This window comes from Sinohyriopsis cumingii, chromosome 3 (assembly GCF_028554795.1).
Source record: "Sinohyriopsis cumingii isolate HCF-2022 chromosome 3, ASM2855479v2, whole genome shotgun sequence".
Taxonomy (NCBI): domain Eukaryota; kingdom Metazoa; phylum Mollusca; class Bivalvia; order Unionida; family Unionidae; genus Sinohyriopsis; species Sinohyriopsis cumingii.
The window spans coordinates 124,382,098-124,393,881 of NC_142963.1; the positions used below are offsets into that span (position 1 = coordinate 124,382,098).

An 11,784-nucleotide genomic window follows, 5' to 3' on the forward strand; every position below is an offset into this window, starting at 1 on the left:
AACTTTTAATTAAAGTGTTGTGTTGTGAATTGTGAATTGGATTGTAAAAAATGGATAAAAGAATAAATTAATGATATAAGGTAAGTGTCTTTGAGTTGTGATTTTAAAATAAGAAGCTACACTCACGCACTCATACACAGACACGTACTATAAGGTAAAATGGGTGGGGTTTATTTTTGGAGTTATTGGCAAATTGAAATTGTATTTCTTTTCGAGAAATGTGGGTGGCCCTGAAAAGGGCCTTTTTTGGTGTAGGGGTGAGTTTAAGCAATCAACTTTAACTGCCTTAAGCCTTTGCCACGGCCAAGGCCTACTTCTGGACTACGTAATGTTGATGATGATGATAATGATTGAGTTGAAATCACTAAGGGTGGTACGGTAGGCTTAGTCACAGGGTTGACGTGTTTAGCTCGGGAAGGTCGTATTCTCTTCGGTCGTGATAAAGAAGTCTGATACATTTGTTTCAGACTTCTTAACTCCGCTAAAATGTCCAACAGTACCGTGACCGTTTGATTTTCGCCCTCTTGTTTCTTTGCTGCTACTTCTTCTTCTTGCTGTTGCTGCTGTTGTTTTTTTCTTACCTCTTCTTCTTGCTGTTGCTGTAGGAGAAAAGCTTGTTCCGCTTCCTTTTGTCGTTGTATAAATTTCTCCAATTCTTCTTTCTGTCTCTGTCTAAAATTCTCCACTTGCGGTAATGAAGAAGATAACGAAGGTTCCGGAACAAATTCTTGCGAGGAGAGAAAATCCACAAAATCCCAATTCACCTCTTCTGAAAGTAAGTCCGGGTTCCCTTGGGCGGTCTCCGCTGCTGGTACACCCCATTGGATCGTTTTCTGAGTTTCCGTCATGTTGAATCACTGTCGCATAGATTGACTGCACACAAGCGCTAGCAGATCTATATTGACTAAGTGACGTCACAGACTGCTCTCTTCGGATTGGATGAGGCTGGCTGAATTTTGTAACGCGTGTTCGGATTGGTGAATGAACTCAATCCGTTTCAATCCTACCTGTACCTATAAGTAAGCGCCGTTGACTGCATTGATTCACCTGTTTCTAGTAGCCTCAAGATGTGGACCGACGTTCAATCTTCAAACCTTGTGTCAACAATGATGTTCAGAACGGACATGCTCATGTATGTCTGGTCCAAGTGGACTGTTGTTGATAGGACAGATACAAGTCTATGGATGAGGAGAGTTTATATAGAAAGACAAGGATGTCTCAAGAGGGTACTTGTGTATGGACCGGCAGTTAGAAGGAGTTTAAGAAGAAGAAGATGTAACAGATGCCATCTATGTTAATATTAATATTAACATAAACCCAAAGGCCCTTTTCAGGGCCAGCCATATTTCTCGAAAAGAGATAGCCTTTCCATTGCCTACCCCTTTTTTATTTTATTTTTTAGAGATAGAGACTCTCCCTGTTTCAATTTTACATAGACCCTATACAGTCCCAGGGTTTTTTTGGCCATGTTAAATTTTCATAGACCCTATATTGTCCCAGGGGTTTTTGACCATGTTAATTCCCATAGACCCTATATTGTCCCACGATTTTTCTCCATGTTAAATTTACATAGACCCTATATTGTCCCAAGGGTATTTTTAATGATAAGTCCCATTGACCCTATAAGATCCCCCTTAACTACTGGCATAAACACAAAATATCGGAATTGTGCATTTATATGATGTAAGATTTTATTAAGAACGCGTTGGTTTTGTTCAGGGATTTGGAGCACACTTCTGCTTCTGTTTCCAGGGAAATGCACACAATGCCTGTCATTGAAATACAGAAGCGTACTTTCAAATTGTAAGCATTATTTTCTGTAAGAGCACATATGAAATTTTAAAATATCAACCCCACAAATGTATTAAAAAAATCATTTTCATCTCGTTTTTTTCATGAAGAAGTTGCATCTCAAGTTCAGAAAGTTAAAATAACCATGCAAAGCTAGAACTCTTCTGTGAGATGCGTATCAGAAGACCTAGCGGTGTACTGTGAAATTCACATCTCGTAATGGTGTCAGGAATGCACGATTTCATGGTGTATATTAAAGAGAACTATACTAGTGAAGAAAAGCATTTATTCCAGTCGGGTCTTTTATATTAAGTTTTGGCGTACAACGTGCATGGGCGCATGCCCATTCTGTAAATATCCAACATGTCTACGGACTTTACATTGAAATGTATCGTCTTTACTATCATGTTGATACACGTACATCTTCGTATTACGCTGAATGGGAACGTCGAGAACAACAGTTTGTAGTAACTTTCATTCGGGCGGATATCCCTTTCTTCTTTACCAACTGATGTGATAGACACCTAATATTAGCACTTCGATACTGTCCCACCTTCTCTTCTCTTGATACCCAAAGCTCCCATACGACTTGCCTATATTGTCGACTTGTTTTGGTCTACTACCACCAGCATTACATCGCCCCGTTACATGTGTCTTGTTAAAGCAACCCGTGTTGTTACCAATGTGTATAATGTAGCGTTATGAAAACTGACTACCCAAAGTCTTCAAATGTCACACAAAACAAAAACAACAAAAAAAAAAAACAGCCAATACTTAAAACAATACAATATATGTCACTAAATTAATATCAATATGTGTATATCTAACTGGAACAAAAAGTTTAAACTCTTTCCCTACACGTGGCCCAGTCGACTCACCCTAGATTCTACAGGAGAAAAAACAAGGACGTATGCATGTATACATGTCATGCTAATCTTCAATGACCGAGTTACGCATTACTTAGTTTACAGTTCAAGAATAGTGATAAACGTAGCATCCAAAAGAGCCTAAGATAACAAGACCGTCTTCTAAAGTAAACAACTTCAGTATACCATATTTGATCAGTTCTTAATTTTGTTGAAATTAATAACGGTCTTGTCATGAACCAGACGTTTGCTTTGTGGGAAGTGCCTTATCACAAACAGTGAGAACAGATCATACATAAACCATTGTTTTCGTAGTTAACATCAAAATTAATCTTGGCAACATTTCATATTTAGGATATATATTTATTTATTTAGGATATTTACTTATTTATTTATTTAGTTGGTGTGAAACTAAAGCAAGGTTGTGCACGGGAGTGTCAAAAATTACATCAACTTGGAGCAGCATAAATAAACATCTCATTTATGTGTTCACTTATTGCAACTTTCATAGATCCATACATTATATATGTTTATATATTTCAATGTATAATTTAGATTCAATATTCAGTCATTCGATATTTAATATCAGCATTGATTGGCTTTCAGCGCATTTCTGAATACATATTATAAATAGATGTACTTTTCCGAGTTTGGTAATATTATATTGCTGGAGTATCTGGTTAAATAATGAAATATACGTACGCATCATTTTATTCGAGTGATATATTCATCGACACTTTTATAATTTGATGGTGTCATATTATTTTTTTGAGGTGGGATTTAGCAAACACTAGCAGCTTTTCCTCCACGATTGGTGAGTTCAGTATAGCATCGCCATTGTTCATAACTATATTTTGTTCCATAGTGCTGTCATCACCGTATTTTTGTTTAGACCTTTGAAGAATTAATACAGTGTACCTAATATTATGTCTGACTCGTCGATTATTATCCAAAATATTGATAATCTTCCAAACTTCTATTTGTATGTTTAGTTTTAAGTTTTCTCAGTTTGACTTGTGTAGCTTGATTACATCTCTTGATGTGAGAATTCTTCATTTTTGCAGTCATTGCTTGCTCACTGGAGATCATTTCTGATTCAGTTACAGGAGTTTGTTGCGTATCTTCCAAGCTTAATGGTCTTTCTTCATCGTACACTTTGACATTACTGTCCAAATTCAAAGTTTATCTTTTATACATTTATACCCACATAATAGTAGAAACATTTTTTTCAGCTGCTGAATCCATAAAATGTTTTGAAACTAACATACTTGTATCATGTATAATTTCGTTATTTGTTCCATTAAGTATTTTACCGTGTTCGTTTGACGATGTTGTGTATTCAGCAATTTCACCAGAATCTACATTATTGACAAAATTACTACTTTTCTGTTCTTTCCATTTTAGTCAGCCAAACGATGTTTTAGCTTTGCTTGGAAATTTTCTGTATTCTTTCTTTATGCCAAGATCTATGCGAGCAAACTATGCTTTCATCTGACGCTGTCTGAAGGTAACATCAATCTGTCCTCAAAGATTAATCGTATTTTATGGTCATTCTAGTTTTTGCACAACACTGCAACAAGTAAAACACCTCAGCCTTAAGTCCAAAACGAACTAATCGTCAGAATCTGTCTCAGGCCTTGGAAAAGGAGTGTCTGAAAAACAAAGATGATTTGATATTTGATGATCTAGCAATACATATTAGCAGATCTGTTATTTACTACGTTCAGTTCGTAATCTCTCGCTCTCGGGGTATACACACAAGCGACACGTTTTAACCAGTAATGGCGGAAAACTTAGAGGAAGAAAAGGAAAAACAATATGATACGACAACACAGCTCACTAAACGAAGCACGCATATTTTCAAAATATAACCATTTTCAAACTCTCTTTCTATTACTTATGCTGGACGTGATGTTTTATTAATTAAATTCCGATGCAGAACTCGGATAGAGCGTTGAAAAAAAATCACAGCTTAAAATAGAACATCAGTGATCAAAACATCACTAGTTATCTAGTTATCTACTTTGTTGTCTATAGTTATATTGATCCCTGAAAACTTTACAAGGACTTATTGCACGTAACAAGTACATAATAGCGAAGAAATGCAACAATATGTTTTGTGTCTCTATGTAATTCAAAAGTCAAACTAAATCTAAGTTTTCATTAGAATAATGTGATGGACAAAAAAGGCACAAAATTACGCAAGTTTTCAAAATCAACAAGTATATGTGTATGCATGTCCTTACAACAACAATTTGACTTACTCTTTTTGTTTGACCTATCAGAACATATGGAAGTGGGATCCAAAGTCTGATATGCATTTGTTGAAGTCTTCTTAGTATCGGTGGGTTGTTGTTCTTCCTTTGAGTTGTTATCTTGTACAATAAAGGTCTCTGTTTCAGCAGCATATATGTTATCTTGTTCTTTTGCTTCTTCACATTTTCCGCTTTGGTTAGGTATTTCCAAACCAAGCCATCGCAGAGAAGATCTTATTTGATTTCGGAAAAGTACGCATACACATGCGAGCAACAGGATGGCGAGAACGGCTGTGGCCACGATCCAGGGAAGAGTGGCGTTTTGGCCTTCACCTGCAGCGAAAATATCAATTTAATTCAAAAGTCTTATTTGACGAGAGAGATCAGAAGCTAGTCCAGATATTAATTATGTCAAGAAGAACTCTTTATCTCATTATATCTCTTGTCCCGCAAAAAAGCGCGTCCTGCATAAACGGAACTGTGTATTTAGTTTAGCAGTTAAAAGGCTTATCTATAAATGAACATTACAGAAGGTGTAAATCAGCAGAAAATAAACCAATTTGAAATTCCTTTTCTACACAGCAGGTTTGTGTTGTAGTTTTCATGCTTCGCTCGTTTCCAATGTTTTTTTTTAAAATTACTTTTACCTGAGAGACTTTTTGAATTCCAACTGAATTCAAGAGAGACATTTTTGTTATACGGTATATTCATGGTTTAATTTTCCTTTTCCAGTTTGCATACATAAACTTTGAATGTATTTCATTTAAGTTTTGAATTTTTTTAATATTATTTTATGGTGAAGAAAAATAGGTTTTCATTGTATGTTCACACGCCATCAACAGTTCCAAAATGTTTTGTGACCTTTGGGATGATTTGAAAAATGAATATTTATATTGAAGGCAGATCAGTTTATAAATTCGAACTACTTCTCTCTCAATAGATCCAAAATCTATCGTCTTTCGAGACACAGCAAATATTCGCAACTATTATTTTTTAAAGATATTGTTGACGTAAGTACAAATCGCTTACCAGTCTTGCATTTGTCATTTTTCAGTATTTCGCTCTGTTTCACCAGCCACTTTTCTGAAAGGATGATAGATGGTAAAGAAATTGCATGTCATGATTGTCATAATTAATAATCTTATATAGCAACTCCATTACACTAATTCATAAACAGTTTCTCTCTCTCTCTCTGTGTATATATATATATATATATGTATTTCAAACTCTCGTTCCATTACTTATGTTGGACGTAATGTTTTTTTAATTAAATTCCGATGCAATATAATTGAATTTTGTACCATGATCTTAGCCTCAATCGGCCATGAAAGTGTTAGAAAATTCTACATTTGGAGATCTGACCCAGGATAGCGTGTTTGTAAGAAAACATTATATCAGCTGATGCGATTTGTATCCATAAATACTGTATCATACAATAATTATATAAATTAAATGCTTTAAGTTTCACCCACCGTAGTAAGAATAAAGAAACATCGTTTGGAATGTCTACGACGAGATAATTATTTACATCTTTTATTGTGTCGTAAAATGTCGAACATAATATAAAAAAATAAGGTAGACTTGCCTTGACAAAAGAAGGTGCAGTTTGGTTGCTGTCCATATGTGAAACAATCCTTTTCATATAATACACAGTCGTCACATCGTTTCCAAAACGAATCACAGAACTGGTATCCAATTAGACAGGCCATAGCGTGACACTCGAAAAACTTTACTTCCGGTTTAGTATCGTTTTTCTCTGCATAGTCTGTAATGATAAGGAAGAAAATTTAATGTACGGGTCTATGAAGAAAAAAATTTATTACCCTACCCACCCACCCACCCCCCAAAAAACTCCGTGTACTGCCGTTTGAGACGACAAGTTCTGTGTTTATCGTTTGATCCTACCCTGTATTTGTTCGCTTCTCTAATGATAGACGACCGGCTATGCACTTAAACGATAGCGTAACTTCCTTTGCGCGTAAGGTTTATATTATTGTATATTTTGTGACGTAAATCAGCCGCCTTTATTATTTTTTTTCGGAAAGAACACTATAGTCGGTATATTGAATCACATCAGAAACAAATAATTTCACATAAGGAATCAAAGTATGGATTTTTAAAGTATTCAACTAATGACCATCTTGGAATATCTCTGAAGCAATTTTTCCAGCATTATAATCAATATTGCAAATGTCGACCGCAAGCTCGATGACTGTTATACAGATAAATACCTAGTGTTGAACACAGCCGAATATGGATTTTCCCAAAACACACGAATGCAAAACCTGTTGTGTTCTGTTTTAATGTTCCCCATAATACACGTATTCGAATAACAAATTTACAAATCACTGAGTTCATTTAAAGTTCAATGAAAATACCACCGTCAAGGAAACATTATGCATGCTCAAGCAGTACAACCTTTCCAAGGTTACATCAACGCATACAACACAGCCGGCCATTTTGGATCAACAATATTGATGCTAATCATCACCCCACACGATGGGAGGAGGAGGAAAACAATGAAATGAATCATTTATACGATTTGTTGTGTTGTTTTGTTCCCCCACGTTTTGTTGATACGCATATTTCTGGACAACCTATTGGTGTGTGTGTGTGTGTGTGTGTGTGTGTGTGTGTAATGTACCTTGAACAATTTTAGTAATATCTTAACGATGTCTGACGTGTGTCAGTTTATATTAATGTCTAGCATTGGAACATCATGCCGCAGACACGTAACATCATGTCCCACCAAGTCACATTATCCTTATACCAGGCCGACCATTTCTAATACTAACCTCTTAATGTTGAGCGCCAAGCGATGCAGTTTCTTGTACCTTTTTTTTTGTTTGTTTATAAGTCTTTGGTATGCCTCGGCCGGGGCAGTCGACTGCTAATGTCCCCTAAAGTACTTTTGATGATGCTATTGTAATCTGAACTGCTATCTGTTTTAGTAGTAATACATTAATGCGGAATGTTTGTGACAAGACCTGTCATAGTGCGAAACCATTCAACCTAAAAAGTAGAACAACGTATTGTTAAAACCTGGTACAACTGAGTATACAGTACTGTTGCATGAGGCGTCTTCCGAGAAAATAAACAAACAAAAAGAAAACAGCAAAGACTTCAAAACAAAACACCTCATTATTGTTACCAGTATCAAATAAATGGGAGTACAAAAACACATCAAATGAATGGTCAAACCTAAGACGTCAATACTGTTATTATTATCATTATTATTATTATTATTGATACGAAAACATTTTCGATTATACCTTTAGTCAAGACAAGAAACATTGAAGAGTTATTGCAGAGTTAAGTTAACCAATGGAATATTCATGTATACAGTTATGAATTCGTTGCATCACGTATGTTTATGGAATCAGTTGGGGATTTACCTTGTGTTGTTCCTATTTTAAACTTTGCTATGTTCATGTAAGGACAGTAGTATATTAAAACAATTAAAATAACACTCAGCACATTTTTACTTATTTTGATTTGCATGGAAATCCAAGGCCCACGTCTATTACTGTGGGGTATCCCTGTGCAAGACATTACCACGCACTCCTTTAATTGCTGGTTTTCAATTTGTGTTTTGTATTGTTATGCATCGTGTATAATCAGCTTATCGCGTATATTAACCGTCGCTATCTTATATATAAACACCCACATTTGTCCGTGTGTTCCGGCTGAAAAACAAGAGGTCGCGATTTCGAAACACAAATTTTCAGGGTTTTTTCTATTATTCTTTTGTATTTTTGTGTTTTAACTTTCTTTTCACGCCAGTTTTTAAAATTATTTTTGTTAATGTTTTTCCCCGTCCTAGGACGGTCAATTAACCTAGTTGCATTTTATGTAATTTGCACGTCTTGTCAGAAGTTAGAGTCATTACAACGTTTACCACTTAATGAGAACAGTGTTGACTCCCATATTCCGTCTAATAATGCGTTGGTAGATCTGGGTCTGTGCCGTTCCCTTGATATTATAAATAGAACGATCCTGATATGAAACTCATTGATGCGACAGCAGATGTAGATCTACGCTGTCTGAAGTCAATATTGTTTTATGTATGTGCAGATCTGGCTGTACGCTGTTTAGAGCTGGAATCACTCTATACACGTGCAGATCTAGCTCTACGCTGTTTAGAGTTGGAACACTCTATTCACGTGCCAACATATCTCTGTGATGTTTAGAGTTGTAACACTGTATTCACATGCCAACCTATCTACGCTGTTTAGAGCTGGAACACTCTATTCAAGTGCCAACTTATCTCTGTGCTGTTTAGAGTTGTAACACTGTATTCACGTGCCAACCTATCTCTACGATGTTTAGAGTTGGAACACTCTAAACACGTGCCAACCTATCTCTACGCTGTTTAGAGTTGGAACGCTCTATACACGTGCCAACCTATCTCTATGCTGTTATAGCTGGAGCACTCTGCACACGCGCAGATCTGGCTCTACGCTGTTTGGAGTTCACCATTAACCAGGTCAATTCATTTTACTGTGCAAAACATAGATTAAGACTCGGTATAAAAATGACATGTAAACGACAATGCAGGATACAATATCTTTGGAGCTGAGATACATATGATCATTGCTTTTAAAAGTACTTTTTGTTATCTTGCCTTCACATATATCTGTAGTTAAAGTTGTTATTAAAGCATTTATTGTTTTTCATTTTAATTGGTTTCTTCGACATCTTTCTATTACTTTTCTTTAGAAATACAATTTCAATTAACGTTTTAAATTAGTACATATGCTGAACATATCAGATGATATTAAGATGTATGTCATTTCAGTATGGTTATTGATAAAATTCAAAACCTTTAACTTGCTTCACACACACACACACACACACACACACACACACACACACGCACACGGTAAGTATGTGTGTCGCACAGATAATTAAATTACTACACAATGCATACTTGAATATATTTAATCAAAAAGACTAATAAATTTAAGACACTTTTACGAAGAATTTGTTTGTTTTTTCTTTCTTCTTCTTCTTCTTAAAGTATGCTTATATATTTGATATTCTGTAAATTGCTTTAAAAAAAATCCTATGTATAGATACAGTACCTTCCACTGGAAACGCCACAGAGTAGCAAATTCCCGTCGAAAATATTGCTGCTATATGCACAGAGACGAAGAACTTTCCACTGGCCATTGCATGCGCTATAGCAAATGATTACAGTTATGCGCCCATATAGGTAATTTATTTTTATCTGTGACAACAAAACTGGAAAATCCTTACCATGGGATTTCCTATCCTATATATAGTTTATCGACTTGATACACTGTCACACACACAAACACACTTATAGTACATGTTAGGAACCGACCATTTAATTATAGGCGGGGGTGGGAACATGGAAATTTCATTCTTGTCAGAATTTGTTTACCTTTGACCTCAAGATAATTTAATCAAGCTGGGGCGGGGTGGGGGGGTGGGGAGGGGGAGATTATGGTGTTGGTAGGTGGTGGTGAAATTCCACATTGTAGCATTGGAAAAGGCACTCAGATACCATTTATTCTGAATGAGGGAATGGGGGATACGAAGGGGGGAAGCCTGGAATATTTAGGAAAAAATCTACAGCCCCATATAACTTGAAGAAAAAAAATGACATTGCACTGATTTGTGGAGAACATCGTGACAACACGCCTTTCCCCTTCCCCAGAAAATTAAACTAATTCGGCCAATATTTTGCCTCTCTTCTGCGAGCATAGTGAACCACAAGTAACGAAAACACTATCGTCATTTGAGCGTTCTTTCTCAGTAACCAACATATCCATTAACTGGATCGTATTTACGTCCTAAAACATGAAATGGATAAACAGAACGTTTAGCACCTATCGACCTAGCTACATGTACAACTTTTGCTGTTCGATTTAGAGTGGAACAAGCCGTTGTTGTAATTGTTTGTTTTTTAAAATTCAAATTCTCGTTATTATTAATATAGGGTCAATCAGTCCCAGTTCAACTTTGAATCGAGGACTATATCATTATTTTTTGCCTGCCTCAATTAATATCATGAATAAGAGCTGAATACCTGTTCACATTCGTATCGTTGTGCAAACTATCTGCAATTCACAATTCGGACACTGTGTATTACAATAACGTAGCCGTCTCATACACCGCTGTTTACGAGTGAAGCTCTGTGTTGAATTAAAAATACATGTAAAAACTCGCAGTTCTTTGAACACTAAAATATATTTAAGCATCATCACGTGTATACACTGTTATTTTTCTTGGGGCTTTAACGCCATTTTCAGCACATGCCATGGCGGTCAGTATATCTGGTGGAGGAAGAACCCGTGAAACCCCCCGGAAAGAACCAGCAGCAGACTGGTAGCTAATGGCAAGCTTTCTCACATACCCACGTTAGTAGTGAATAGGGACGATTCAGCGACAATGGGAATTAGCATTACAGATCCCTCTGGGACTGTTTAACGACTATGTAAATTTAACATTAACCACCCTGGGACTGTTTAGCGACTATGTAAATTTAACATGGACGAAAAACCCTGGGACTGTTTAGCGACAAGGGAAATTAACATGGGAAATAGATTTTGGGACTGTTGAGCGTCAAGGGGAATTGAACATAGGAATATGGGACTGTATAGCGTCAAGGGAATTTAAACAGGGTGGGACTGTATAGCGCCAAGGGAATTTAAACAGGATGGGACTGTATAGCGTCAAGGGAAATTGAACATGGGAAAAATTGCTGGGTCACTCTAGGGACAAGGGGAATTGAACATGGGAATAGAGTGTGGGTCTGTCTAGGGTCTAGGGGAATTTAACATATGGAAATTGAACATGGTGGGTCTGTATAGCGTCAAGGGGAATTGAACATGGTGGGATTGTCT

At 36.3% G+C, this 11,784-nt stretch overlaps 1 protein-coding gene across 1 annotated transcript; it reads right to left on the reverse strand.

Annotated features, from left to right (window-relative positions):
• Positions 1–2,060: 2,060 nt before the first annotated feature.
• LOC149803769 (uncharacterized) lies at positions 2,061–10,116 on the reverse strand. Its single transcript, XM_089953551.1, has 5 exons — positions 9,997–10,116; positions 6,498–6,677; positions 5,942–5,995; positions 4,922–5,245; positions 2,061–4,309 (listed from the first exon to the last, which is right to left on the reverse strand). Exons 1-5 carry the CDS (start codon positions 10,082–10,084, stop codon positions 4,269–4,271), a joined length of 687 nt encoding a protein of 228 aa, XP_089809677.1. The 5' UTR covers positions 10,085–10,116; the 3' UTR covers positions 2,061–4,268.
• Between the last annotated feature and the right edge of the window lie 1,668 nt (positions 10,117–11,784).